Here is a 26931-nt window from a genome sequence, read left to right as displayed (position 1 = left end):
GGACTGCGATCGAGTCATTGGTCACGTCAGCGGAGGGCAGCAGCTGCGAGATACCTAGCTCTTGAGGCGTGCCATTGGGTGCACGAAGGCATGGCGGCATGCATGTTGGCGGGTGCGCCGCTGCGCCGCTGGTTTCCGACGTGGACGCGGGTCTTGCATGAGCTCAGGGCGCATTCAAGGACGCACTACGAGAGAGTGCAGGGAACGGCGCAAACAGAAAATTGGGCGGCGACTTACCTGGTGGTCTTGTACTCGTGCACATCCCACCGTCCCATCCCCGCTCCCCGCGCTCGTACGTCCAAAGCCACGCGTGTCACTTGTCCACCCCGGAAACCGCCTTGGTCATGTCGGTATCATGGGGCGTGCCGCAGAGGAAGCGGTCGAGGAAGATGTTCCGCGCGTGCTTGTCCACGCGCGGGCGGAATGCGCACAATGCACGGAGACGGCGCACTTAAGGGAGGGATTGAGCGACTCGGAGGGGATGGACGATTTGAAGATGCCCATCACGCCGATTGCGAACGGGACGGACCCCATGCGATACGCACCAGGGTGCTCAGCTTGTCGAAGCGAAGCTGCCCCGCGGGCGTCATACCCATGTCGAGCCAGCCCAGCCTCAGTGCACAGGTGCAGGCAATCGAGAAGAGCCTGCTTAACAGCAGGGCGGCGAGAGCGTCGGGCTCGGAGTCCGCGTGGCTGCATAGCAAGACGTCCGAGCTTGCGTTGGCTGCGGCTGCGGCGAAACTGCACTCGCGCGTGCTCTCGCTGGCGGCCGGCGGAGGCGGAGGCGCTGCAAGGGTAGGTCGGAGGGGCGTGGGCGGCGAAGGGGGAAGGAGCGTACCTTGTACATGCGCTGGCCGTACTCCTGCGCGCAGGGTCTGTGCCTTTCTTGCACCCTTCGTTGATGTTGTTTTCGTTTGCCCAGCCAGGGGAGATGGCACGGCCGAGCTTGGCCTCTGCGCCGAACAGGGAGCGAGCGAGGTTACAAAAGTGTGGAGGGTGAAAATACTGATTCGTGGTTAGCGTCGAGAATCATGCCCCGAGGAACTGACAGGACACCTACACCATGTTGAGCTGCCATGTATAGCCGTAGCGACCCTCGCCGGCGTTGTCCTCTTCACGAAGATGGCAGGTGAGGACGCGCGCGGCACTGGCGCTGCACAAGCGCGAGCGGGCGCATCTTCAGGATGACCAGAGCGTGCATCACCGCGGAGCAGAGCGACTTGCGGACGGAGGAATGCAGCACTGCGAGCCTGGCTGTGAGTGGAGGTGTTCGAAGAGGGAGAAGGACTGGGCCGAGCGAGTGGGTGACCGGGCAGACGGGAGAATGTACGGATAAGTGGGTGAGCGCACAGGGAGCGAAGAACAAGGGAGCAAGCATATGTGCCGGTGTACGAGCGGTGGGCAGGCAGCCGAGTGAGTGGGTGTGCGAGTGAGTGAATGAGCGGGCAGGTGCAGGGGACGCGAGCTGGCGTGTGCACAAGGCGTGCGAGTGACTCGAAGTGTAAAAGTAAAGAGGTTGTACAGGTATGGTTTTAATGGGACACTCACCTGAGCTATTGCTCCCTTGCCCCGCCTTCCGCTTCCATTTGCCCCCGCTTGCCTATCGCATTTGGTTGGTACTCACTGTGCGGTGTTGAACATCGATGTGGAGGAGCGGTTGAAGTGCTAAGCGCCTCTGCCACGACACGCCTACACGCCACACGCGCCGGCGCTTGCCACTCTTCCACTCCTGTTCCACTCGATCTTGCTGCCCTTTCCCTTGCGTGTACCCCTAGCCTCATCCTCCGCGTTTCTCATCCTCGCTACATCATCACTTGCTCGCTTTTGACCTCTGTGAAACGCAAGGCGCACCTGTCCACAAGAGACAGTATTTAAACTGGCCCGCTGTACGCCCCAGATCGCGTGGCACACAGCCGCAACGAACCCCAGCGACGTGCCGGATTTGAACGCTTACGAAGGATTCCTGGAGGCTTGCGAAGGAAGGGTGGCCCGTGGAACTGCAAAGTTTAGTGAGTGTCCTCCGCTAGTCACCTTGATCTGAACCCGGCGACATCGACCAGGGACGACCCAGCAGAGATGAACACTAGGGAGACTACCCGGTGTGCGCGTACCTGACAGTGAGCACGACCACAGCAGAACAACTCCAGCACTCATGTGCCCCGGCGGCGCAGGCCCGCTAGCACCAAGTCCGGTAAGCATCCACCGGATGAATCTCAACACGGCGCGTTACGTGCCAGTGCGTACAGGGACGCAGGAGTGTGCACTACAGACTGACGAGTCATAATCAAGCCCGCCGACCTGGCCGCCCGAGGAGGACCGTGTGATTAGGCGGCCCCAGCCTGACGTACATGTGCCCGTCAAGGATGAGCGCACCGCACCCCAGCATGCCCGAGTAGCACCGTGACAACCTTGCTGACACAAGCCTGGTAAGCATACACCGACAGGCCTGAACATGTCACGCATGCTCACAGCCAGCACTAACTTGCGCAGACAGTTATGACGCAGCACGCGCCGACACGCACGGGTGCAACGAGGGCCCATGCCCGATGTGACCTAGCCCGCCAAGGAGGAACAGTCCGACCACGCGTCAAGCAGGAGCCCGTCGAGCACCTACCAGGTCATGCACTGGTGCGGCGTACTACATAGTACCAAACAACAGCCTTGTAGGCCCCAGCCCGATGCATATAGGCCCGTCAAGGATGTGGACTCAACACCCCAGCCCGGGAAGGAGCCAGGCCGCCGAGCACCCAAGACAACAAACGAGCATTGAGCCCATTCCCGACAGACCGGGTTGATGAGCCCGGCGGACGCGCGCGCGAGGAAACGCAAGCACAATAAGCTGTACAAGTTGACCAGCAAGTGTGCAGTGGGTGAGTTTAAGCTTACGGTGTGCCGCTACCGCGACGCGCATGGACCGGACAGTATTCTGCACGATTGTACTGTACTAGTAGCTAGGGTAGACAGTGATCGATTGGCCGAATGAGTCATACGGAGTACAGCAAATATATTTGTGAAAATATCCTCTGATGTATCTGACACACTGACGTGGACTCTGACGGCTCTGAGAATTCCTGACGCTGTCTGAGGATTCTATCTGACGAAGGTAATTTGCGAGAATCCGAGATCCTGAGGGCTGGACGTATGGGCCGATCTGATGCAATCTGAAGCCATCTGAACGCTTATGAAGCCCCTGACAGCACCCGTCAGAAGCTTTGCACGATTTCCTGATGCTATGTCCCGCTCCGAGAGCACCGCGCCGCCGGCCTCAGCCCATACTTCCGACATCGAGAGTCCTCCGTCTCCCCAGCTCGATCCACCTCCGTTGCCACAGGCCTCATCCTCTTCCGTGTCGCTTGTCGGTCGTAACTTGCCACGAGGTGCGACGTTGAGGAAGACGTCGCAGACCGTCGCCGAGAAGAAGACCGCTGGGGACGATGATGTGACGATGAAGGATGTTGAGAAGGAGTTCGACCCAGATTCGATCCAGGACTACGACGAGGACGAGCGCGAGAACCGCGGGAAGACGAGGGAGTCGGTGAGGAAGCAGAAGTCGAAGAAGGACTGAGCTAGCAGTAGGAGCACCTACGATCGCGCAGGCGCTGGAGGGCGTATGTAGCGGCCCGGTTCGGGGACCGCCACACTTTCCTTATTCGTCCACCTTCCTAAAGCGTTGCATCCTAAACTCCCCACCGATTCCAGGCCATGCAGCACACGATCCTTACGCACGGATTGCGTGCTTGAAAACTTCACATTTGTTTATGTATATAAGACAGACCGAGTAGACTACGAAGGGGAAGCAAGCCTTCGGAGACCAATACAGTCTAATTGCGAGCGGAGCGAGCATACATTGCCTAGGGGGTGCAGCCCGGAGCCAAACAACTACAAATTTCACGTAACCCAGATCATTATTTCCTGCGATGCTGCAAAGACTGCCGTCCCGCGCATTCAAACATGCCCTAGTATTCTCGAAAAAATGCCCATAATTTGCGCAATGCAGTACTACCCTTAGAAGTGCCCTCCTTTGTGGCTCTACGGGCAATGCTTCGCAGTCGTGCTCTCGAAAATGGTCGCGCGCGCGATGTTCAACTTAAGCGCTCATCGACCAGCAGCGGCCACCGTGTCGTGTCTCTCCATTCCTTTCGCTTTTCATGTGCAGGCTAGTGCGTATAGCAATCCACATGAACGCCCCTCTAAATTTTGCCTCCTTTGTGGTTCCGCGTGCAGTATGTCGCAGTCGTGCTCTTGAGAAAGGTGGCGCGCGCGATGTTCGAGTAAGCGCTCACCGACCAGCAGCGGCCACCGCGTCGCGTCCCTCTAGGAGGTTGAATGAATTGGATACTCTGCCCACAGGAGACTTACGTGTCCACACGGGGCTCGCTATGAATCTGACGTACTGTACTGCGCCCTCGGATTGTAGCGAGCCCCTTTTCACGGAAAAAGTATGTTTAACTGTCCGGCCCGTTGCACGCTCTGACCCGTTGCGCCACCACTTGCCTTAACCGGTCGTGCGAGCGTTACACCTTGTGTCGTCATCATCGTCCAACCTGACACCTCACGCGACCTGCGTCTCATCCTGCTCGTACTTAGCTGCGCCATGACTTGCTTGACTGAATGATTTCGGCCCGCCTCAGCAGTGGAGAGTCGGTCGAGCATCCAGTCTCCTCCCCATCCGTTTTCGGGAGGTAGGGGGCCCGTGTCGCTAGGCCGTGCAGTGCTAAGTATCGTCTCTCGTACCGTCACATACAAGTCCCAACATCACATCACATGCTTTGTATTACGTAAACCCACGCGAGCATCCAAACCTTATCCCCCTCTACCGCTATGGCGAGGTAGAGGGGATTAAGATTGGGGAGTTTGAAATGGCTGGGGCGGGGAAGGGGCGGGGAAGGTGCGGGGTATAAAACGATGTGGCGGACAGTGGCAGGATCGTGGCGACACTGAACATTGTATTGTACTATCGACACGGGGCCCCCTACCTCGCCAGAGTGGATGGGGAGGAGACTGTCGAGCATCATGCAAAAATGCACAAGTGAACGTTTGATGTCCGTGCGTTCGACCCGCGAGAAAGTGGCCGCCGCGATGCCTCCTCTTACGTCGATCTGCCGCGGGGCAGCAGTTGAGTACTAGTGCGGGGGTGCGGATGCGCACGGGCAAGAGTTTCGGCTCCATATGATGCACGACCAATGTGAACGCATTCACAACAACGCAAGAAACGAAGAACGAAATTAAGACTCGTACGCTCCTGTCCGCTCACGCGAAACATCCGAGCAAGGCTGGCACGCCATCGCTGGCGGCATTTCGAGTACAGGCAGGCTGACAGAATCAATTCATGCGTGTCAATTGATGTTCAGTGATTTAAAAAGGCTCTAACTTTGTGAGTGATCTGTGCAGTACGTTACGATTTTAGCATTGCAGCATCTTCAACCCTGCGTGAATCTCCACTACGCTCCCATTCACATACTTCGCTTCCTCGCTCATCAAGAAGACCACCACATCGGCGATCTCCTCAGGCGTCCCGAGCCGACCGAGACTGTTCCCTTCCTCCATATGTGTCACGTATTCCCCACCCTTCACGACTCCCGAATTGGTCGGCGTGTCGATGTATCCAGGCGCGACGACATTCGTTCGCACGCCTTTTGGTCCCAGCTCCAAGGCCATACTCTTGCTGAATCCGATTACTCCGTGCTTCGTCGCGCAATAAATGGCTTGCTCGGCCTGTGGATAGAGCCCGCAGATCGAGGACACATTCACATACGACCCGCTCGGCGTGGTGATGTGCGGGATCGTAGCGCGCGTGACGAGGTAGGTCCCTTTCAAGTTCACGTTGATCAGCTGGTCCCAGTACTCGTCGGTCGTGTCTGTGAGAGGGTAGCTTGTAGGGTTGATGCCGGCGCAGTTGAAGACGTGGTCCAAACGGCCGAAGGTAGCTACTACCTCGCTGACGCGTAGTTCGACATCGTCTTTGGAGCTGACGTCCATGACGCCACTGTAGTGCGGATCGCCTCCGCAGAGCTGGTAGGTGTCTGCTGCACTGCCGAGATCAATGTCTGTGATGGCAAGACGAGCACCCAGCTTTGCGAGCTTTAGGGCTGTGGCGCGTCTGTTGACTCGACACGGTCAGATGTAGTTCTTGAGAGACAAAGCGTGTTCACTTACCCAATACCGCTTCCTCCTCCTGTGATTAGGATGGCCTTGCCTGTCAGGGAGGATGATGGCATCTCGTATCGTGCGGACGCCTTTCTGACCTTATGAATCATGATCTCAATGTCTAGCTGCGAACGAATCACAATAGTTACCTACAATCGACTTGCGTTACTGACACTTGAAGCAACGACTGCCTGACGACGCACGACGGTAGGACTCAACTTGAGTGTCCTTGTCGGTCTTGACACAGCGACCGCGCCGGAGACCGACGGAACGCCGCATCCTGCCTGTCCGCGCTATCATGCTCGATAGAGATACGTATTGGTACAGCGTCGATCTTCCGCTGATAGCGCGATCGTCGTCTATATGTACTTGCTATCTGGGAGTTTCAGTCTTCCGGTGCCGTTTCAGTGGTCGTTGACAATTCCTGGTATGTGGCCATTATACCAATATTGACAACTGAAATACTGCAGTACATACCACAGTGTAGCGTCGCCAAATGGCACATATGTAGTCATTTGCAACTCAGAAGCAGCGAGTCGTAGTGCGTACGGTAGTCACGGTGCGAAGCAAAAACGCAGCATGTGGTACGTGTATAGTACGTACCTGTAGGCGGGCGTAGCAACTACGTAATGCCCAAATATGGGCTTCGTTACATCCGGCGTCTAGTACTGAGCATCCTTGCCAAGCCTTGCCACCGTTCTGCGACGACACCCCGTCAATCAATCACCTCTCGGTTTATAACAAAGCCATGTCCACCACAAATAACAGGAAACGAAAACAACCTCCCCATGCTCGTGGCCGCGACCGCTGGGCTGCAACAAACGAACAGGACACCCACCGCGCCCCTGACCCCACACTGTTCATCCAAGCACATGAAGCGGACGTCGTTCGCGGGCCGCAAGCACACGCGGCGGCCGGCTCCCTGGAAGTGTCCGACTACGAAGATAATGGAAAGCACAAACTTCGCATTGGCGATGCGCTCATTAGGTGGCAGGGTACCGCTAGCAGGCTGACTAGCCAAGCTGGGGACGACGAAGAGGAACTGGTCACCCTTGGCCATGCTCAACCCGCGAAACCGACAGAAGGAGACGACGGGGAGGGTCTGTGGATGGACAGGTAGGCCTTTCCCAGAGCTGGTGTACTGCGCATCCACGTAGGGCGCGGCAATGTACGGCGGACGCGATCGCGACTCGGGATTGGTGAACTCAAGCACTTGGGAACGGCTCATCTCTGTCTCTCGCCGCCCCACAGAAGCGCTAACGTTCCGCGCAGGTACGACGCACGCCTGCTTCTAGACGCGCTCCCGACCGTGCCGCCCGACGCACCCCCAGACGCGCCCAGCTCTCCCGGCGGGTGGTCCGACCTCCCATCCGACACCGAAGACACGTTCTTCTTTTCCCCAGACGAAGTCGAGGACTACCGGCGAGACAAGCGGCGCCGTCTCATCGACCAAGGCAGAGAGGACCGCTTGCGGGCGTTGCGCTCCGAGGCGGGAGCGGAGGCAGATCCGCAGCTTGCAGAGGAGCAATGGGGCGGGAGCGACGAGGAAGTGCGTCTTTCTGTTTCATGCCTCACGTTGCCCGAGGATGATCTCACGACCCTCATAGCCTGACGAAGCCCATCGGGATCTCATGCGCCGCACCGCGTCTCACGTCCTCAGCTCGCCAAACCCCGCTCAGCTAGAGATGCGCATCCTCGCGAACCACGGTGCGGACGGCCGCTTCGCGTTCCTCAAGGGCCGCTGGTCCCGTGCATGGCGGCTCGCGAAGACTCATGCGAGAATGGACAAGGAACAAACGGAAGCGCGGCAGGCGCAGCCAAATCCTGGACTTGGAGGACTGGCGGGCTACGGCGGCTCGGATAGTGAGGCTGACAGTGACCCGGGACAGTCTGAGGAGGCTGCTGAGGACAAGCCCGATGAAGCGGATAGCAAGTCGCCTGTCGAAGTACCTGACGATGTTCAGGACGACGATGCCAAAGCGGCCAGACGAGCACGCGCGAAAGAGTGGGCGGAGAAACGCCGGCTAGCACAGGCTGCCTTTGAAGGCGGGACATGAGACCTTGCAATACAACCGCCTCGGACGATGGCTTTGGTGATATAAATACCCCTCACTGCATAATTTACTCTCATGATCCTACCCGACTTGTTCAAGAGTCGTTTACGGGGCACACTCCTCTGTACCCTCTGGGACGAGCCTCAGAGCTCCTTCTTGCTCGCACTTGCTGCAGCACCCTTGAAGCCCTCCAACGCGCGCAACCGCTCCGTAAGCGTCGGGTGCGAGTGGTGATACGCCGAGTACCTGTTCGCCCGTCAGCCTCATCCGCACGCGCATACATCCAGCGACCACTACGGATACTCACAGCCAGTCGACCCAGACGGTGGACAGGTTCTTGACGTGGAGCGTGATGAGCGCGCGGCCGAGGCGGTCGCCCATGTCCGCCATCTCCTCCGCCTTGAGCATCCCATGGAGCTCGCACGCGAAGCGGTCCGCCTGGTACTCGAACCGGCGGCTCACCGCGTTCAGCGCGATGCTCGCGACGGACTCGAGCGGCGAGATGATCATCTGCCGTCGCACACGGGAGTCAGCTTGCATACGGGGCAGAGTGGGAGGGCAGACGCACCTGGAAGAGCAGGAACGCGACGATGGTGGGCGGGTGCACGGCGACGTGTGCGGGGAAGTCGAACGCGCGGAGCACGGGCGGCGCGTGCAGGAACGCGGGGAAGAGCGCGAGGATGGAGAAGAGGTGCAGCTGCGAGACGAACATCATCTTCGTCGGGTGGTAGTAGTACCAGTGTCCGAGCTCGTGTGCTGTGCGCGGGCGTCATGTCAGGAACTAACCGGCAGAGGAAGGGAGGGAACACATACCCAGGACGGCCTCAACCTCGCCGGGCGTGCTCTGCTGGATGAGCGTGTCGAAGACGACGATGTGCTTACTCTGCAGGACCTCATGTCAGCCGCAACGACTACACAAGTGCAGTGGCACGCACCCAGGGCAGACCGTAGAAGTACGCATTACTGTGCGAGCTGCGCTTCGAGCCGTCGATCTCGTACAGGTGCTTCAGCGGGAACTTGAGGCGCGCCGCGAGCGCCTCGATGCGCGTGCGGAGCTCGCCCGCGGAGAGCGGCGAGAGCTTGTTGAACAGTGGCTGGATGAGCGTCGGGTAGATGATCACCATCGTCATTTGAAACGCGATCCTAGCACCTAGTTTCAGCACACTCTGCTTGCAATCGTGAACAGCGGGAAGGCGGCTCACATGAAGGCCATGAGCCACGGCACAAAGCGGGCGCCGGCCCACTTGAAGATCCAGAGGAACGCGGAGAGGAACGGAGGTGCGAGGGCGAGCCCAACGAGCCATCCCTTGAGCATGTCCGCGACGAAGAGCGCGGGTGTTGTCTTGTTGAAACCATGCTTCTCTTCGAGGACGAACGTCTGGTAGACTGAGAGCGGCAGCGTGGGTAACGAAGACACGAAGAAGAGCACGATGGCGAAGACGTTGGACTGGGTGATCTGAGTGGGTATGAGAAAGCTGTATACTGTATGTTCAGGCTATGAAGTGGGTCCCAGGAACATGCGTTGTTCACGACGTCAGAGGTATTACAACCTCTTCCTCCTTCACTTGGATACTTTTCCGGGAAGGTAGAAACCCGGGTAGAGTGTACCCCAAGGATGTGTTCTATCGTCTGGGCGCATCTTGTCTCCACTCAAAAGCCTCCACTCACCTCATATTCAGGCCCGTAGCCGAATCGCCCCGTCAGTATCCCTGCTATCTCCCATGCCCAGGCGTATATGCCACAGTGCAGCATCAAGGAGTCCACGGCTTGTTTGTACAATCCTGCGAGCAGCGAGAACTTTGCCTTGTCCTTGCCATATGCCTGCGACTTTATGTACACCTCGCCGGTGAAGTGCTCCGCGAGTGCTGCTGGTGGTGTAGGCTTCGAGTATAGAGGATACTGTCGGAGGCTGGGCCGCTGTATCAGTCGAAGGGGTTGCGAACAATGAATGGATGGCATACATCAGGTAGGACTCGAAGAGGCATACAGCCCATGAGAAGGCTTGTACGTAGGTCTTCCAGTCTATCGAGTCTACGGCCACGAAGGCCAGGCGGCGTTCAATGGCAGCGAGTTGTGTGTGAAGGAGGTCCATCTCGCGGAAAGGCCCTGCAGGCGAGGACGCGGAGGAGGAAGGGGCTTCGCAAACCCTGAGCCGAGGCAATGCACTGGCAGCACCGGCGCGTCTCAGACGCGTACGTGTCGCGCATCACGTGCCCCATGCAGCCACGTCGCGACGCGACGCGTCTCGACTCTCGCGCACGTCAGGCCATGTAGGCAATTGCTCATGCACAGGAATTCAGGTTAGGTGGGTATCAGTGGCCGGCTCTGCGGTTTCAGCAGGTACAAACATGAACTCATCGAGCATTAGAGGAAATATCCGCCGTTATGTTGAGTACCACAATTCGACCCAAAATGGCAACTGGAACACCTTCGTGGCGTCGCGTGAACGCCTGGCAGTCACCTTGGAACTGTAACTAGAACACAGCACGGCCCAGACAAGGCCTAGCCGTACTCAACAACAATCACGATAAATTACCTCTGGTGTACCAATGGCCATGTTATGCTGAAGTGTATCTTGCTAATGACATACTACATGTCCACATCATCAGCCTCATAGAACACCATTATTAAGTCTGGAAACCGGGCCCAAATTGTACGGCAAGATTGATCGCAATCCCATGAACTGCATTGACCTAGGAGCTCCGGATGGTATAGCATTGGTACAAGTAACGGGTTGTATCGATAAGTAATCAGCATATGCAGAGCGGACATGGAAACCCCAAAGGATGGTCGGTTCTACTCGTACGGTAGGGGCTCGAGAACGAGGCGAAAGTAGATACGCGAAAGGGAAACAACTAGTCGAGTGTAGTACGGTCATAGGTATAGATCGTGAAAGCATCACCCAGGAATCCACACAGAGAAAACTCACGGTCGTAGCGAGTGTCATAGCTTAAGCTCAGTCAAGACCCGCCTGGCCAGCATTCCATACTGCCATCCATCACCGCCCGAGCGGCGGAACTGAAGGCCATGGAGGGGTAACCACGGGACCTAGACAAGCACGTCAACAACGACATAACCCCGTGATTGTTAGAACACTGACCTTCACGACATTGATCTCGAACCGCACTGCAAGGGAGTTAGCACCGAGACTCTCGAAGACCTCGGGCGCCACCTCGCCCGTGGGCAGCGCGCCCAGCGTAGGCTGAGGGCTCGCGGCAAAGTCACGGGGGATGGGAGGCAGAATCTTGCTCTTCGTTGGCGACGTGGGGCGCGGGGTCGTATCGTCTGTTGGCAATGGGCTCTCCGAGCGCACATTCTCCTGCGGAGCGTTCTTGTGCGCGTCTGAGGAGACCTGGAAGAAGGACGACGAAGCACTGCTCGCGGTAGCGCTGAGAATCGTGCCTCCAGATGGACGGCTCGGGAGCTCCTTCTCCTTCGTCTCAGGCGTCTTTTCCTTGTCCTTGGCACTCCTGTTCGTGCCAAATGAGAGCTTCGAAGTCTTCCTCGCGACCGAGCGCCGAGTCGTGCCCGTCTCGTCAGAGCCGTTCGACCCCCGTTTCCGATGCCTCAAGTCTGGCGAACGCGGCGCTGCCTGGACTGAGGTCATGTCGATAGACGGCATATGGATACATTCGAATCCGGTCTTTGTCTCACGATACTGCACTTGCATTCTGTCCAGTACGCGCCTGATGTCGGCCTTGATGGCGGCGGGCGATTTGGTCGACGTCGTGGCTACGCTAGAAGCATATTTTATGTGAGGAGATGTGAACAGCGCGAGATACCTGGACATACCTGAACAGGCCCTTCAAGTACACGGGCTTGAACTCCCTCTCGTCTCCCGTACCGTCGTCTGGTCTGGCAGAAGCGGCATCTGGCGATGCAGGGTCATCCTGTTCCTCGGCACCCTCGTCCTCCTCGTCAGTGCGTCCGAACAGTCTATCGGTCAACGGTTTCCGGAAGTCCGTGGCGTAGCCAGTGGACGGCCTGCGATGGCGTCCGACGGAGCCCACAGCGGTGGCGAACAACGCAGGACCTGCGCTGTTCCTCCGCTCGTGTCTCGCCGCACGGCCTTGTGGATCGAGGATGGTCGCAGCCCGACGGTGGGGGGTACCGATTGGCTGGCTCTGGCTCTGGGTCACCGTACCCACAGGCGACTCGCCGCTCCTCCGCACCTCTCCGCTCCGCTTCTCATCCACCAGCAGGCCGTGCTCGTCCACAACCTTCTCGCTCACCTCCACAGACGGACGCGGCGACAGCGTGTTCAGAATACTGCCGCGCTTGATCGTGCCGCTGGTAGAGCGCCGTGTCCCATCGGCGTCGACGCGGCCCGTGATCAGGCTTCCGAACCTGCGCACGAGCGTCGCGCCCGCGGACATCGGCACCTTTGGCTCGTAGTCGTCAACATGCGCGGCATGTGCCTGCTGTTCCGCATACGAGATGCGCTGCGGGCCTGCGGAGCGTGGGGGCTCGAGCGCCTGCGGGTCTGGACGGATGCTGAGCGTCGCATTCTCGTTGACGGGCTCAACGCCGCCACCGTTGAACATCGGCCGCCCTGGGTTTGGGCGCTGGCCAGTGAGACTGTGGCTGCGGCGATGCGCCGAATGCGCGGAAGCTGCGGGTGCTCGGGGCAGGGGCATGGTTCCCTTCGCGGGACTGTTGGGAGCGGACGCTGGTACGATATTCGTGCGTGGTACAGCGATATCGCGAGCACGGGGTTGTGCGCCGAATGTGGCGGACACCGGGGAGGGAGTAGGACCCGCAGTTGCGTCGTAGGACATGCCGGAGAAGTGCGACGTTTCTGGTGCGGGGAGACGCGGTAACGGCATGCTATAATCTGCCTTCGCAGTGACCGTCTCCTTTTTGCGAAGGGTAGGCTGCGACAGCTGCTTGGCGTTGTCCGGGTGGCCTTCGCCGCTCGGTTGCGCGTCGGGGCGGGCTGAGGCCTCGAGCGAGAGGTTGGAGTTGGCAAAGTGTCCCGGCCCGTACACCTTCTCGCGCTCCATCTTCTCCCTCGCGAGGAAGTATATGGAAATGAGTGGATGGAAACCATACGTCGGGTCTGGCGGGTCGCGTTGGCTAGAGTCGGTAAGGGATGAGTTGGACAGGTGGGACGAGGAGGTGGGCGGCGAGCCCGCAAAGGGCGAGCCTGGCGGAGATGAAGCGGGGGAAAAGAACTTCTTGCGGTAGAAGTCAAATCCTGAGAATCGCCGCTTCGCCTTGGACGGCGTGTCGTTCTTCCCGTTCACTGTAAGCGAGCCGTCCGAGATCGCGAGCGAGGAGTTCGAGAGCGACTCCCAGTGCCGCCCGTTCCCGTTGCGCCCGTTCGGGAGCATGCGCTTGCGCTCCCAGTGTTGCACCGCGCGGTAGTACGACTCGGTCTCGAGGATCTCGACGAGCTTCTGCTCGATCTCCTCCTCCGTCCCAAACTCGAAGCCCTTCATCCCCCGGATAACGGCCCGATCGAGCTCATCGGACCGTAATGGCTCGCGATGTACGAGGTGGGAGTCGGGCGGCCCCGAGAAACCTCGCACCATCCACGGATGGGCGAGCACCTCCGTGAGGGAGGCACGGGCGCCCGGATTTGTCACAAGCATTCGCGTCAAGAGGTGTTTGCACTCTGCAAGGAGTTAGGGCGCAGGACGCCGGTGGAGCAGGAAAGATCACACACCTGCACTCAGCCATACAGGATACTCGACGAGGCCCCGCTTGATCTTTGCGTGGAGAGCGGGCATGCTCTGGTCGTCGAAGGGAACCTTACCGCACACCAGTACGTACATAACGACTCCGAAGCTCCACACGTCCACCTCGGGCCCAGTGTAGACCTTGGCGTTGAGTAACTCCGGGGCGGCAAAGTAGAGCGAGCCGCAGAAAGTCGACAAGTGATGCACAGGGTCATAGAGGTTCGAGAGGCCAAAATCTATGATCTTGATGTTGCCGGTCTGGGAGATGAGGATGTTCTCGATCTTGAGATCACGGTGGACGACGTTGTTCTTGTGGCAGTAGTCGAGCGCGCTGCCGATCTGGCGCGCGAACCTGCGTGCAACCCGTTCGCGGAGGCGGCCATGGCTGATGATGTAGTCGAGCATCTGCCCGCCGTTGACGTACTCCTGAACCATGTAGTAGTGGTGGGCGTGCACAATCATCTCGCGCATGCCGCAGATGTACGGGTGATGGAGCAGCATTGACAGGGCGGCCTCGCGCAGTATGCGAATCTCTTTTGAAGCATCCTTGGACGCCTGCTTCGCGTCGGGGGTGCTCGTGCTTCCGCTAGGAGAGGCCACCCGGGGCAAAATTTTGACTGCGAGCTGCGGGCGAGCTCCAGATGTGGACGTAGTCGACCAGACGGAGACTCACCTTCTCGCCGGTGATACTATGATGCGCTAGCTTGACCTTCCCCATGCTCCCTGCACCCAACGTCTTGCTCAACGTGTAATCTCCGAGAATGCGATTCGTGCTGCTGCGTGACTTGCTCGCGCTCTGCTCGCGGCCGCGTCCGTCATCCCGCGCCTCGCGCTCCGGGGTCGCATAGCTGTTGGGCGGCATTGAGACCGGTCTTGGCTTGTGCGCGGACGATGACGGCCGTCTGCTGGGTGCTGGGCTCGGGGAGGGTGGTGGGCGAGGGCTCGGAGGGGTTGAGAGCGGGAGAGAGGTCTGTTCGCGCGTTCCAGGCGGCTGCTGCGTCACGGGTGATGGGTATGGTTTCTGCGAGATTGGGACGTCGAACTCGTGGCCTACCACGATACCGCCATGCGACGGTGTTGTCTGGCCCTCTTCTGTGACCTGAGGCAGTGGTTGACCCGCAGTTGGAGGCAAAGAGGAATAGGTCGCCATGCACCGCGTTCGACACGTAGATCCAGCAAGAGTAATGTTCCTATCACACCGGGAGCAGTACTGTCTCTAGGCACGCCGTACGTCGTCCCAGTCAAACCACAGGACGCTCTTGACTGCCGGTGATGATGAAGAGAGGCGGTGAGGAGGGGATGTCAGCGACGCGGTGATGGTCAGCGTGAGAGGTGTATTCGGCGCCTCTCCGCGAACTCGCGTTCAGTCAAACTCCTCTCGCTCGACCCTCAGGCTTGCATCTACTCGTCGGTTACTCCTCGCTTCTGCGAAAGAGTCTCCTCGGTGTTTCCCCGTGTAGTATCGACTTCTCGCAACGCATGCCTGATCAACAGTTGTTGATCCATGGAATTTGGCGTGCGGGGGAGCTACCCGAACAGGCAATTACATACATCTACGCGTACGTCGGGCGAACGAGGTTTTACCAAGTTTCGGCTCTCTGCTCATGACGTTCAGAGAAAGGTTGTCCACTGCAGTTGCTCTGTACATGTGCAGGGGGAGAAAAGCTGGGAGCTACTCGAAGTATTCGAGAGTCGGATACAAGTCGGAAACTTCCGATATTCGGAATGCAATCGAGAGAAGTCAGGAAAACAGGCATGTTGATTAGCATGTCCAGCCACTGGCATCATCTAGTTGTCAATACAGCGTCGCAAACTCTCTCAAAGAGAACCAGATGCGGCAAGCGGGAATGCGGAAGGGTCAAGGACGAAGAAACGAATAAAGTTGACCGTCAAATTCGGCGACATTGTACGTATCTTCTATGCGAGAGTTACCAAATCTAACCAACCTCTCAAGATCTCACGAGTTTACGCATTACACGAACCGTGTCGAGAATTCTGCAAGGCGTCAGTCTTTATCAGAGAAGACCCGAAAATGTGACTATAAGTATGCCATGGGCAGAAGGTGCTGAGGGCCGACGCAGCTTGCAATATTCCGGAGAACACGGGCAGTCGCGGTCAACGACCTATATAGAAGCCAATACCCGAAGATCAACACACGCCTTCAACAATAACTTCAGTTATTGGACCGCTGCAAGAGGCTGTGATGACATGGGATTCATGGCAACATGCTACGAAACCAGACAAATTTAGCTGGCGCAAGGTGATCTTTACGGAGTAGCTCCGCGGGGTATCTCAAGCGAAGCGAGACTCGCTGGGCGACGTTCATTCTGCTCCACCGGTCTGCCAACGAATGCAAAATCATTGAGAAAAAGACCGGACCATGCTTACCTCAAGCGGAGATGGTCCTGCACCAGTCAATCGGCAGTAAACCACATCAGCGCAAGTCGGCGAGGCCACACTGGAATGAGAATACAGCAAGGGCAATACAGTAGAGCGATACAGAGCATGGCATGGTATCATTGTGATTGCTCGGCATAGATCTGTTTCAAAGTCAGACAAGCCCATCAGATCAGGAAAAAGAAACATACCTTGATAGTCTTGTCAGCACCACCAGTGATCAAGCGTGTACCGGTCATGTCAAATGTCGAACAGAACACGCCAGCTTCCGCCTCTAGCGAGCCGGGCTGTGGGATGTCATCCATGTTCTGGAAGGCAGTCCCAGTGTCGTAGTCCCAGAACGCAAGGGACCCGTTATCGCCTGTGCACACAATCAGAACAGCCCAGAAAATGGATTAGAGCGACATACTCCCAGAGAAGAACACGCCTTCCGAGTTGACGGAGAGCGTGTTGATGATGGCGTTGTGCCCGCTGAAGTTGAACACGAATGCTCCTTCAGGGCACTTCCACTTCTTGATGTTGTTGCCGCCGGCCGATGCAGACGCGAAGGAGTACTCCGTCGGGTGGATCGCCAGGGCACGCACAGACTTCTTGTGGTGAGTCAGTGTGACCATCGTCTTGCCCGCAGCGAGGTCCCACAACCTGCGCAAGTGCACTCAGATACCCCGTATGCGCTAGAGTGACCAGGTACTCACCGGACTGTCGAGTCCATACTCCCCGTGATCACCTGCGGGTCCGACTCCTGGCACTTCACATCCGCAACCGTCGCCGTATGCCCACTCAGCACATGTATCTGCGCCTTTGTCCGCATATCCCACACCCTCGCCGACGCATCCCGTCCGGACGTTACAAGCACGTCCAGCGTCGGGTGGAGGGACAGTGCGTACACGCCCGACAGGTGGCCATGGTAGTGCCGGATGACCTTGTTCGCCTCGAGGTCCCAGCACTTGACCATCTTGTCCTCCCCACACGAGAACAGGTACGGATGGCGCGCGGACACGGCGAGCCCGCGCACGGTGGAGATGTGGCCGGTGAGCGAGAGGCGGAGCTCGCCCGACGCGAGGTCCCAGATCTTGATGACGCGGTCGCCGGCGCCGGTCGCGAACCACTGGTTGCCGGGCTCGACGGCGACGCTGCGCACCCAGCCGAGGTGGCCCGAGATGACACGCATGAGCTTCCATGGCGGGTGGTACGTCGGCTTGATGGTACGTGTTGTTTTGTGGAGCTGGAGGGCGGCGGAGAGGTTGCTGGAGGAGGCGAAGGTGGAGGGTTGCTGGATGGGCGTGTTGTCTATTGCTGCAATCATGCGAGACGCGTCGGACTCTGCTGAGGCTGCGAGGAGAGGTTGGTCGAGGTCTCTGTACGCGATGAAAAGAGACTCACGTCCTGCTGTGATCGCCTTTCGCTGGTCCTTTGGTCTTGACGGGCCGACGACCCCTTGCTGTGCCAATAGCGCTGCAGGCAGCTCGCGCGCATCCCGGTACTCGTCATGCATTTTCACGGACAGTCGCACCCGGGTGCTGCATGACCGCTCAGTATTCCGCGCGATGTACATATAGCGGACGCACCTTTTCAGCTCCTCCTGGATGCTGTCGTCTGGACATGCCGCAAAGACGTCCCGCGTGCGCTTCCCGCACACCTTCAGCAATGGGTTCAACGGCGGCAAGGCGGAAGTCGACATGGTGGGATGAGGAGATGGGTCCAGTGCAAGTGGCTGTGGGCGCCAGAGGAGAGCCATTTGTGGGATGCTGACTAATGGGGGAGGGCGTGGGTCGGGTGTGGGTGCGTTGTGCTCCCGCTGCCACCACCATCCGAGTCCAGCAAAGCGTCTCGGAGGTGTCAGAGTCGCAGAGAGCGAAAAGTGCGAGTAGCCGTCGAGTAGCCCGTGTACGTAGCGTAGCGAACAACCGTCTGCGCGATGTCCGCTGCAGAGCTCAAGTCGCTAGTCAAAGCCTTGCACGGCGCCTCGACCGATGAGGTGCGTCCCATAACTCAGCCCTATGGCCTCCCCGTCACCCCGTCCGCGCTGCTGACTTTGATCTTCCTTTCTTCGCATGCCCCGCGTGCCGGCTGGCGGTCCGGTCGATGTAGGAGACGGTCGGTGTCCTCAAGACGCTCAAGCAGGAGACGAAGATCACAGAGGCCGTTCTCAGGGTATGTCCCTCCGCATCCACCCTCGCTGCTACCAGAGCTCGCCATGGCAGTTGCAGCGTATGTTCTTCCCGCCAATGAGCCGTTGAACGACGCAGCAAGCAGAGTCCCGCCACTACTGCGCACCGCCACAGCGACGTGGTGTGGCGACGAGGCGGGGCTCAGCCCCTGGCTCATCTCGTTGCTATTTCCGTCCGAACTGTGCGGCCCATAGTTTACTGCCACAGCGATCACTAACCTGTCATGATAGGAAAGCAAAGCCGGTCTCGCAGTCGGAAAACTTCGCACACACGCCTCCAAAGACGTAGCAGACCTCGCAAAAGAAATCGTGAAGAAATGGAAGCACGAGGTAGAAAAGGAAAAGCAAGCCAAAGGCGGCGACGCCAAAGCATCCTCGACCGGCAAGCCACAGGGTACGTCGAGACTCGCCACTCAACCGGTGGTCCACCAGCTGACTGTCTACCAAACAGCGATGCGAAAGGCATCCACCGCGTCTACGACAGCATCCACTGCCCGCTCTGCTCCGTCCCGAACACCCTCGACACCCATGACCCCGTCCGCATCCTTCAAGGGCGAGGTGCGCAACGCGAAGTCTGACGGTGTCAAGATGGACGTCACCGGCGACAAGACGCGCGACAAGTGCATTGAGATCATCTACGATGCCCTCGCCTCCGACTCGGGTGCCCGTGCGTTCAACGTATGCGTTCCGCGGCAGCCTGCATGCTGATGCTTCATATCAGCGATCGAACTGATCATGTCGCGCGCGAAAGCGATCGAGGCTCTGGTGTTGTCCGAGTTCGGCGGCACGACGGCGGCGTACAAGAGCAAGCTCCGCTCGTTCTTCGTCAACCTCAAGGACAAGAACAACCCGACCCTGCGTGAGAGCGTCGTCAGCGGCGACCTGCCTGTCCAGCGGTTCTGCAAGATGTCGAGCCAGGTATTGTCACCTCTATCATCGTCTTCCGTATCCTCTCACATGGTCGACCGCGACAGGATATGGCATCGGAAGAGCGGAAGGCAGCAGACAACAAAATCAAAGAGGAGAACCTGCACAAGGCCCTTGGTGCCGAGGAAGTGCAAGCTGAGACGGATGCGTTCCAATGTGGTCGTTGCAAGCAGGTCTGTGCATATTTCTCTCGGTATATGCGCCTGTATATTGAATTCTGGCCACAGAGGAAGTGCCGCTACCGTCAAGCACAGACACGGAGTGCTGATGAACCGATGACTGTACGTCGCCCTCAACTAGCATGTTTGCCCATACTGACGTCCTTCACTTCTCTAGACATTCGTAACGTACGCACTTATCCCTTTCGTCGAATATCACGATTGCCAGCTAATCATTCTCTCTCTAGTTGTACTGTCTGTAACAATAGGTACACCTCCCGGTCTCCCGTATTTTTCCAATCGGTCTGACTCGAACCTTTCGCAGGTGGAAGTTCTCGTAAAGCCGCTCATAATCCTCCGAGCCTAATCCCGTCGCATTGCTACTCCTGCTCCGCTTATCCCGGTGTATTATCGCTACTGCTATCCCGCCTTCTGGTCGACACGGCTCGCCGCGTCGGCGCAGAGCCGCGCCCCGCCGATCTGTTGCCGTTTTAACTATGGCTTCCTAGTATCAACTTCCGTGTATGTGTCTTGTAGTCCGTTCACTTTTATTCAGCTTGCGTTTCCGTCATCCTCGCTACGTATATGCGGTTCGCACTCGTCATCAATCTCCTGGTCGATACTCCGACCGATCCCCTGCCCCCCTCGATCGGGTAAGTCGCAAGTAAATCAAAAATAATGTTTTGTCAAAACCACTAGCCGGTGGAACGAGGGACTCGGTTGGACCTTGACAAGTTCGACTAAACGCTATATATCGCTAAACATGGCTCGGGAAGTCCCATAGGTGGCCTGGCCAGCGCGCGTCTCCGGTGTGAAGCCTAGGAATCTTACTGGTAAGTACTACTCAGTAGTATATTGTACGCGCGTTCAATTGACGTGCGTAAGGCTAGCATAGGCGGCGCCGACTACTCGATATTTTGAATATCACAACCTCAACGGAATCAACGAGTACGTGCCCACAAAGTTGTATCATACTACTGTCTGGTCACACGATATGCTTAGAGTTCGAGCAGCGCATTCAAGTTTAGGGGCGGCTACAGGCAAAATCACGATGGCACCGTGTGACAGCACGGTGTACGCCTCGAGGCCTCGCACCTTATAAGGGCTATCCGCGGTCAGTATCCTACTACAACCTGTTGTCCACCAGTGAGTCCCCTCTTCATGCCGCCGTTGGCAATATGTCTTGACGTTTTTAGGTTGAAGACCATCATGTCAGAGCCGAACGCATGGCGAGCAAGAGGTCGTGGACGGGGAGGCCCTCAGCGCGCAAGAGGCTGGGGACCGATGCCAAGCACTCAATCGACGGCACCTGCACCTGCATCTCCTGCACCGTCTAGCAGCAGCAGAGGGCCAACGGCTCTCGGGGGCGGGACATATAGGGGCAGTGCACCAGTATCGTCGCCTCAAGGTTCCACCGCCAACAGAGGATCGCCGAGCGATTATCAAAGCAGGGGCTACGCCCGAGGGCGGGCTTCGGGCACGCCTGGAGGGGGAATGTCGTCCCCACCCTCGCGTGCTCAAGGCGACTTTCGTGGTGGTCGTGGTCCTATGCGCGGTCGCGGCGGTCGCGGAGGGCAGCAGTATGGGCCTCAGGTCTTTGCCGCTGACGTCCCGGCCGTCGTAGATGAACGGCTCGCTTCTCATGACGAGCTCACCGCTAGATTTGCTGCTGTAGAGAGTGGACCAGAGTTGCCGCTCCCACCTGCCCCCGGAACCTCAGGAACCCATATCACGCTTCGGACGAATCTGCTCCCTACGAACTTCGACGCCAAGACGTACTTTGATTACGAGCTCAAGTATGAGCCCGCGAAGTCCATCTCAGGCGATCGCAAGGCACAAGTCCTCGCACTCGTCGAGAAGCATACCGCTTTCGCCAATTACGCCGGGCAGGTCGCCCACGATGGGAGTCAGAGGCTTTTATCCGTTGCGAGACTTCCGGACCCGTTCTCCATCGCCGTTGAGCTTGCACAGCAAGGCAAGCCGGAGCCACAGAGCATCACTGTCGAGTTCGTGTTCAAGCACGAGCTAGACATGAGTCTGCTACGCAGGCAAGTATACCACCCAACATTGTCCGTAGATGCGGTGTTCACTTCAATAGGTATGCGGACGGCTACCTAGAGTGCAGAGACATGGACATACAGCTCTACGTTTCTGCACTCCAGCTTGTCACTCAGCAGCACGCCCGACACACTGGTGTCCGCATCGGCAGAGACAGCGAGACCCGCTTCTTCTTCCGGTCGCTGACCGAACGCGCGCCGATTTCGTTGGGCGGCGGGCTCGAGGCCTGGAGAGGGTTCTTCATGTCCATCCGTCCGACCTTCAACCAGGTGATGACCAACATCAACCCCGGCATGGCGCCGTTCTACGTGCCCCAGAACTTGGCCAAGGCGATGTTCGCCTCTATGGACGAGAACAGGGGTCTCGTCCACCCGGACTTCGGCAGGAAGCTGAAGGTAACCACCACCTACCAGGGGTTCGAGAAGACATGGACGATTCAGAGAGTTCTTGAAACGACGGCTCAGACGACGTCTTTTTATCACAACAAGTCGGAGAAGACAATTCCAGTTGCAGAATATTTCGCAAGTAGTACGTACAATTCGAGACGATTTCATACTCGGTCTGTTGCTTATGGTCTGGCATAGCATACCCCAACATCAAGCTGCGGCATGCCAACAACCTTCCGCTGGTCTGTGTTCAAGAGAAGCCGCACCCAATTCACATCCCCGCAGAACTGTGCGAGATCCGCCCCGGTCAGCCGTACTACGGACTGCTGGTCGGATCGGCGACGACCATCATACTCAACGAATCCACCAAGCCTCCGAACGTCAATGCGGAGAGGATCATGAACGAGGGCTTCCAGTATCTCGGTCTCGGGGAGGACACGGACACCCCAGCGATGAATGCGTTCGGCGTACACGTCGAACACAATATGTCGGTTGTCCCTGGCCGCATCCTCCAGCCGCCAACACCACAATACAAGGGACACAGCCCCTCAAGTTTCCAGCCTGGGTCGTGGAACTTCGCCCGGATGCAGTTCCAGGTGGGCGGGAGAGTGCCGAGCTGGGGGGTCCTCTTGGTATTGCAGGGAAATGACAATGTGTTCGCGGGGGCGAATGACTCTAGCCTGAGGCCCTTCTTGAGAGCATTCGTGGACCTGTGCAAGAAGAGCGGTCTGGGCTTCCCTGCGGCGGATCCGCCAATTATCGAGGCGCGCTTACCGCCCAACGACGACCGCTACCGAAACTCCGCGATCCATTCCATTCGGACGACGCTCACAAACCACGTTAAGAGCGCGCGGCCGCAGCCGACATTCATCTTGGTGCTCCTCGCGAACGAGGATAGTCGCATCTACTGCGGACTCAAGCGGATATGCGACATGGAGCTCGGGGTGCACACGATCGGAATGCAGCCTACCAAAGCGACGAATCCCAAGGGTCAGGGCGCGTACTTCGGCAACGTCGCACTGAAGCTAAACATGAAGCTCGGCGGCGTGAACCACATTCTGGACGCGGTGTCGACGAAGTGGCTCAAGGACACGATGCTGAAGGACACGATGCTCGTGGGTATCGATGTGACGCATGGCAGTATGAGCAGCAAGGCGGGCTCCCCGTCGTTGGCGGCTATCGTTGCGAGCGTGGATAACAACTTTACAAACTACCCGGCGGAGCTTCGCATGCAAAGACCTGCGGAAAGTAAAGAGTCGAAGGAGGTATGTCGCGCCATCGTGTAGCAGGAGAGAGACTGATAATGGTTGAAGGTTGTAGCGGAGCTGAAGGACATGATGGTGGGCCGGTTGAAACTCTACAAGCAGAAGAACAAGAAGCTCCCGACGCAGATCATCGTGTATCGAGACGGTTTGGGCGAGGTGCGTTACTGGCAGAATGCTCCAACCCGGGGCCACCCGAGAGGAGATGAGCTGACAAGCCGACCTCTTTAGAGCCAATATCGACAGACTATCTTGGCTAGGGAGCTCCCTTCGATCCGCGCCGCCTTTAGCGAAGTGGTGCCGCCAGGATCAGAGACCTATTCACCCAAGGTGACGATCGTTGTATGCGTCAAACGCCATCACACGCGCTTCTATCCCACGGAGAAAATGCACATGTCGTCGAATGGGAACACGCTTCCTGGGACTGTGGTGGATAAAGGTGTAGGAGATCCGTTTCTCTTTGAATTCTACCTCCAGGTATGTCGTGCAAGTCCTGCCATCCGCGTCGCAACTCACACCTACTCCCTGAAACAGGCGCATGTCGGCTTGCAGGGCACGGTGAAGCCCACTCGCTACGTCGTCATCTACGATGATATCGGCTTCTCCTCAGACAACCTTGAGAAGGGCACGCACATGCTGTGTTACCTCTATCCGCGCGCCACCAAGGCGGTCAGCCTCGTCCCGCCCGCGTACCTCGCTGATCTGGCCTGCGAGAGGGCCCGAGACTGGCTTGACACGATCATGAATACCGGAGACCAGTTGTTGGATGTCAGCACCGGTCAGGGAAAGGGGAAGAGGCAGAGGGCGACCGAAGAGGAGAAGACCCAGGTTATAGATGAAGCCATGAAGATGTGGGGAAGTGGTGTGCACCAGAACCTCAGAGAGACCATGTTCTACATCTGAAGATGAGTGTGTCACCAAGGCGAGTAAGTAGTAGGGATGAAGGGGCGTTGTTCGGGATTCGTCGAGGCCGCAATGTCTGGTAGGACTGTATGTTCATCCCGAGCCATGTTTAGCGAGATATATCGTTGGGTCGAGCTCGTCAAGGTCCAACCGAATCCTTCGTCCCACCGGCTAGTTGTTCTGACAAGACGTTGGGTGTGATTTACTTACGACTCACTTACCCGATCGAGGGGGGCAGGGGATCTGTCGGAGTACCGACCAGGATATCAACGACGAACCGCATATACGTAGCGAGAATGACGGAAATGCAAGCTGATTGAGAGTGAACGCACTACAGGACACATACACGGGAACTTGATATTAGGAAGCCACAGTTGAAACGGCAACAGATAGGCAGGGCGCGGCTCTCCGCCGACGCGGCGAACCGTGTCGGCCAGACGGCGGGATAGCAGTAGCGATAATACACCTGAATAAGCGGAGCAGGAGTAGCAATGCGACGGGATTAGGCTCGGAGGATTATGAGCGGCTTTACGAGAACGTCTACCTGCCAAAAATTCAGGTCAGACCCTGGCCGATGGGCAAAATACGGAAGACCGAGAGGCGTACCTATTGTCACAGACAGTACAACTAGAGAGAGAATAATTAGCTGGCAATCGCGATATCCGACGAAAGGGATAAGTGCGTATGTTACGAATGTCTAGAGAAGTGAAGGACGTCAGTATGGGCAAACATGCTAGTTGAGGGCGACGTACAGTCATCGGTTCATGGAGCTAGAATTTCCGCGCCGTTGTAGGCCGTTGTACGTCGCTTCATCGTGCATTGCCGCCGAAAGAACCGCATGCTCTCTGAATATGGGGCGGCTTCTCTAATCCCGCCGCGCGACGAGAGAACAAGGTCGCAAAGTCACCACCTGCCGAAAGCAGACGGACAATGGCAGCGGTAGATTGGTATCACCTGGAAATTCCCACGTGTCTCACGGTTTGAACTCCGCCTGATCCACGAGCGCGGTTGTGGCGCTGTCCGCTCATTGTTTCTTCCTCCTCATTCTGTGCGTTCAGCGTAGTTTGCGACGCGATTTCCACGCATAGCCTGCAAGCGTTAGGCTTAGGCTCTCTGTATAGACCGGACCACGCTACTTTCGTGGCATCATCCGTAAATTAGGCGATTATTGGAAGGTGAGCTATATCAACCTCCCCTTGTGGGCAAGAAGCAATGACTGACTCATGAGCGGCCCATCAGGCAGAATTCGGGGTGCCTGCGAGACATTTCCATTTTGGAACACAACACGAGTTATCAGCTTCAATCTCCGACATGCCGCACCTGTTCAAAGGGTCGCGGAGGTCGCGCTCGCACGCCCCTTTGTGCAGCTCTCGCTGTAGTCTCCCTCCCGACATACACTTGCCTCGTCGTCAGACTATCTCTCCTCCGATGGCGCAGCCAACACCCCGCCATATGAAGTCCCGCGTCTACACGATTTTTCAGGCAGAAGCTCTCCAGTCGAGCGAAGTCAACAAGCAGGCCTGGAGGAGCGAAGTCGATGGCAAGATCGTGGAGATGGATATAGATATCCAGCTGTTTCTATCCTACTTCATGCCCAGCGTCGCGGAGATGCCACCGTCGCAGGCCGCGAACCCTTTTCATGTGCCGGTCGGTGGAAAGGAGGCAGATATGTACAAGCCTTTGGTATGTGTCCACGGCAGATCTGCGCGAACATGGTGCTGATGAACATCCAGTGCGACGGGCTGAAGAACCTAGTCAAAGATTTCCCAGAGCAAAAGCGTCCGTCCTTTCACAATAATGCGCACGAAGAGATCAAGTTTCCTTTCCTTCTGTGCCAGCAGGACCAACACGCGACGAAGCCGGACGTCGTCGCGTCTCTTCCTGGTCGTACGTTCCCTCCCCGGAAGAAGGATGACGACCACGATCGTTGGCGGGACATCTCCGTTGTATTTGAGGTCAAGAACGTGGGAAGCGAAGACCCCATGCTCTACTGCTCGAAGAGGAACGACGAAACATTGGTGCAGCTATCGAAGAGTGCGCGCAACATCCTCGTTTCTCAGAGCCGACTGTTCGTATTTGCGGTTGGGATCTACGGGTCGACAGCGCGTATCTTTCGATTCGACCATGCTGGCGCTGTCTGCACACGGTCGTTCCAGTATGGGGAGGGCAACGGCGCGGTCCTATATGAGTTCCTCTGGCGACTCAACCATCCGATAGGCGAGGACTGTGACATCGTCGGGGCGGATCCGACTGTCCGGCTTGCGTCTGCCAACACACGCGACGAGAAACGGGTGCTGCATGCAGCTGATATCGAGGCCACTGCGGAAACTTTGAAGGCATGCCGATGGATCACCATCCACCCTGCTGAAAACCGTCCTGCCAAGAAGTATCTCGTCTACGAGTTGCTCTTCATCAATCCACGCCTGTTTTCCCGGGCCACGACCATTTGGAAAGCTCTGGAGCTCGACGAGGACGGTGAGCCGACAGGGACCCATGTCGTCATCAAGGAATCCTGGCGTCAGCTAGCACGCGACCCCGAGCTATTGTATTGGCAGCGTATCCGTGCACACGTCGCACCGCATCTTGTGCGGAATAGCATGGCAGACGAAGCGTGGGACAGCGTGCAGGAGGATGCATTCATGGCGGTGTGGAACGCAGAGTGGCGTGGGTTAGCGGCATTCTCGTTGGGTGCCGACCTCGGAAATGAGGAAGAGCTCCGCATTGATGTGGAGGCCCCGGCCGGGCACCGGACACGTACTGGTGTACACCAATGCCAGGGCGCGCACCA

The 26931-nt window shown here is 57.7% G+C and overlaps 11 protein-coding genes across 11 annotated transcripts; 6 read left to right on the top strand and 5 right to left on the bottom strand.

Moving 5' to 3' along the window:
• Positions 1–313: 313 nt before the first annotated feature.
• C8Q71DRAFT_855462 (uncharacterized protein) lies at positions 314–1078 on the bottom strand (the record flags this gene model as incomplete). Its single annotated transcript, XM_047927179.1, has 4 exons — positions 314–450; positions 530–787; positions 861–1005; positions 1061–1078. 4 exons carry the CDS (start codon positions 1076–1078, stop codon positions 314–316), a joined length of 558 nt encoding a protein of 185 aa, XP_047781829.1.
• Positions 1079–3232: 2154 nt separating this feature from the next.
• On the top strand, positions 3233–3565 carry C8Q71DRAFT_721903 (uncharacterized protein; the record flags this gene model as incomplete). Its single annotated transcript, XM_047921482.1, has 1 exon — positions 3233–3565. The coding sequence occupies one exon, from the start codon at positions 3233–3235 to the stop codon at positions 3563–3565; it is 333 nt and encodes a 110-aa protein (XP_047781828.1).
• Positions 3566–5315: 1750 nt separating this feature from the next.
• C8Q71DRAFT_480379 (uncharacterized protein) lies at positions 5316–6439 on the bottom strand. Its single transcript, XM_047918827.1, has 3 exons — positions 6301–6439; positions 6157–6245; positions 5316–6100 (listed from the first exon to the last, which is right to left on the bottom strand). Exons 2-3 carry the CDS (start codon positions 6216–6218, stop codon positions 5404–5406), a joined length of 759 nt encoding a protein of 252 aa, XP_047781827.1. The 5' UTR covers positions 6219–6245; positions 6301–6439; the 3' UTR covers positions 5316–5403.
• A 388-nt stretch (positions 6440–6827) lies between these two features.
• C8Q71DRAFT_480363 (uncharacterized protein) lies at positions 6828–8499 on the top strand. The gene is made up of 3 exons (XM_047918826.1): positions 6828–7263; positions 7420–7696; positions 7755–8499. The coding sequence occupies exons 1-3, from the start codon at positions 6896–6898 to the stop codon at positions 8202–8204; spliced, it is 1095 nt and encodes a 364-aa protein (XP_047781826.1). The 5' UTR covers positions 6828–6895; the 3' UTR covers positions 8205–8499.
• On the bottom strand, positions 8345–10293 carry C8Q71DRAFT_702789 (metalloendopeptidase; the record flags this gene model as incomplete). Its single annotated transcript, XM_047920270.1, has 8 exons — positions 8345–8447; positions 8509–8711; positions 8770–8957; positions 9015–9084; positions 9137–9344; positions 9404–9657; positions 9870–10110; positions 10163–10293. The coding sequence occupies 8 exons, from the start codon at positions 10291–10293 to the stop codon at positions 8345–8347; spliced, it is 1398 nt and encodes a 465-aa protein (XP_047781825.1).
• Positions 10294–10706: 413 nt separating this feature from the next.
• C8Q71DRAFT_746118 (Pkinase-domain-containing protein) lies at positions 10707–15247 on the bottom strand. Its single transcript, XM_047923054.1, has 5 exons — positions 14556–15247; positions 13870–14506; positions 11994–13818; positions 11302–11938; positions 10707–11249 (listed from the first exon to the last, which is right to left on the bottom strand). Exons 1-5 carry the CDS (start codon positions 15030–15032, stop codon positions 11145–11147), a joined length of 3681 nt encoding a protein of 1226 aa, XP_047781824.1. The 5' UTR covers positions 15033–15247; the 3' UTR covers positions 10707–11144.
• Positions 15236–16186, top strand: C8Q71DRAFT_480331 (uncharacterized protein). Its single transcript, XM_047918825.1, has 3 exons — positions 15236–15441; positions 15498–15788; positions 15837–16186. The coding sequence occupies exons 1-3, from the start codon at positions 15387–15389 to the stop codon at positions 16130–16132; spliced, it is 642 nt and encodes a 213-aa protein (XP_047781823.1). The 5' UTR covers positions 15236–15386; the 3' UTR covers positions 16133–16186.
• A 212-nt stretch (positions 16187–16398) lies between these two features.
• On the bottom strand, positions 16399–17960 carry C8Q71DRAFT_721899 (WD40 repeat-like protein; the record flags this gene model as incomplete). The annotated part of the gene is made up of 6 exons (XM_047921481.1): positions 16399–16422; positions 16471–16640; positions 16689–16921; positions 16975–17611; positions 17663–17799; positions 17848–17960. 6 exons carry the CDS (start codon positions 17958–17960, stop codon positions 16399–16401), a joined length of 1314 nt encoding a protein of 437 aa, XP_047781822.1.
• Positions 17961–18055: 95 nt separating this feature from the next.
• C8Q71DRAFT_746109 (transcription elongation factor) lies at positions 18056–20118 on the top strand. The gene is made up of 10 exons (XM_047923053.1): positions 18056–18257; positions 18371–18433; positions 18681–18843; positions 18901–19116; positions 19171–19367; positions 19424–19549; positions 19604–19657; positions 19713–19723; positions 19783–19803; positions 19860–20118. The coding sequence occupies exons 1-10, from the start codon at positions 18198–18200 to the stop codon at positions 19873–19875; spliced, it is 927 nt and encodes a 308-aa protein (XP_047781821.1). The 5' UTR covers positions 18056–18197; the 3' UTR covers positions 19876–20118.
• Positions 20119–21082: 964 nt separating this feature from the next.
• Positions 21083–24143, top strand: C8Q71DRAFT_702935 (Piwi-domain-containing protein; the record flags this gene model as incomplete). Its single annotated transcript, XM_047920281.1, has 6 exons — positions 21083–21603; positions 21633–22117; positions 22177–23243; positions 23292–23399; positions 23472–23717; positions 23775–24143. The coding sequence occupies 6 exons, from the start codon at positions 21083–21085 to the stop codon at positions 24141–24143; spliced, it is 2796 nt and encodes a 931-aa protein (XP_047781820.1).
• A 1739-nt stretch (positions 24144–25882) lies between these two features.
• On the top strand, positions 25883–26704 carry C8Q71DRAFT_689700 (uncharacterized protein; the record flags this gene model as incomplete). The annotated part of the gene is made up of 1 exon (XM_047919848.1): positions 25883–26704. A coding segment is annotated over one exon (822 nt), but the record flags the coding sequence as incomplete, so codon positions are not given.
• Between the last annotated feature and the right edge of the window lie 227 nt (positions 26705–26931).

Source organism: Rhodofomes roseus (genome assembly GCF_022264815.1).
Source record: "Rhodofomes roseus strain CIRM-BRFM 1785 chromosome Unknown C8Q71scaffold_5, whole genome shotgun sequence".
NCBI lineage: Eukaryota > Fungi > Basidiomycota > Agaricomycetes > Polyporales > Fomitopsidaceae > Rhodofomes > Rhodofomes roseus.
The sequence above is the reverse complement of the archived record's forward strand: the minus strand, read 5'-3'. Positions and strand labels throughout refer to the sequence as shown.

What these genes read in the sequence shown, in the direction of transcription:
- C8Q71DRAFT_480379 (XM_047918827.1), bottom strand. Translation starts at nt 6,218, where the DNA reads ATGCCATCATCCTCCCTGACAGGCAAGGCCATCCTAATCACAGGAGGA. An exon ending in GGAGGAGGAAGCGGTATTGG is followed by an intron (nt 6,101 to 6,156) that starts GTAAGTGAACAC and finishes TCGAGTCAACAG; the next exon opens with ACGCGCCACAGCCCTAAAGC.
- C8Q71DRAFT_480363 (XM_047918826.1), top strand. Translation starts at nt 6,896, where the DNA reads ATGTCCACCACAAATAACAGGAAACGAAAACAACCTCCCCATGCTCGT. An exon ending in GAGGGTCTGTGGATGGACAG is followed by an intron (nt 7,264 to 7,419) that starts GTAGGCCTTTCC and finishes CGTTCCGCGCAG; the next exon opens with GTACGACGCACGCCTGCTTC. An exon ending in GGGGCGGGAGCGACGAGGAA is followed by an intron (nt 7,697 to 7,754) that starts GTGCGTCTTTCT and finishes CGACCCTCATAG; the next exon opens with CCTGACGAAGCCCATCGGGA.
- C8Q71DRAFT_746118 (XM_047923054.1), bottom strand. Translation starts at nt 15,032, where the DNA reads ATGGCGACCTATTCCTCTTTGCCTCCAACTGCGGGTCAACCACTGCCT. An exon ending in TCCTGTATGGCTGAGTGCAG is followed by an intron (nt 13,819 to 13,869) that starts GTGTGTGATCTT and finishes AACTCCTTGCAG; the next exon opens with AGTGCAAACACCTCTTGACG. An exon ending in TACTTGAAGGGCCTGTTCAG is followed by an intron (nt 11,939 to 11,993) that starts GTATGTCCAGGT and finishes ATATGCTTCTAG; the next exon opens with CGTAGCCACGACGTCGACCA.
- C8Q71DRAFT_480331 (XM_047918825.1), top strand. Translation starts at nt 15,387, where the DNA reads ATGGAATTTGGCGTGCGGGGGAGCTACCCGAACAGGCAATTACATACA. An exon ending in GCAATTACATACATCTACGC is followed by an intron (nt 15,442 to 15,497) that starts GTACGTCGGGCG and finishes CATGACGTTCAG; the next exon opens with AGAAAGGTTGTCCACTGCAG. An exon ending in CCGTCAAATTCGGCGACATT is followed by an intron (nt 15,789 to 15,836) that starts GTACGTATCTTC and finishes CAACCTCTCAAG; the next exon opens with ATCTCACGAGTTTACGCATT.
- C8Q71DRAFT_746109 (XM_047923053.1), top strand. Translation starts at nt 18,198, where the DNA reads ATGTCCGCTGCAGAGCTCAAGTCGCTAGTCAAAGCCTTGCACGGCGCC. An exon ending in TCACAGAGGCCGTTCTCAGG is followed by an intron (nt 18,434 to 18,680) that starts GTATGTCCCTCC and finishes CTGTCATGATAG; the next exon opens with GAAAGCAAAGCCGGTCTCGC. An exon ending in TCTGCAAGATGTCGAGCCAG is followed by an intron (nt 19,368 to 19,423) that starts GTATTGTCACCT and finishes CGACCGCGACAG; the next exon opens with GATATGGCATCGGAAGAGCG.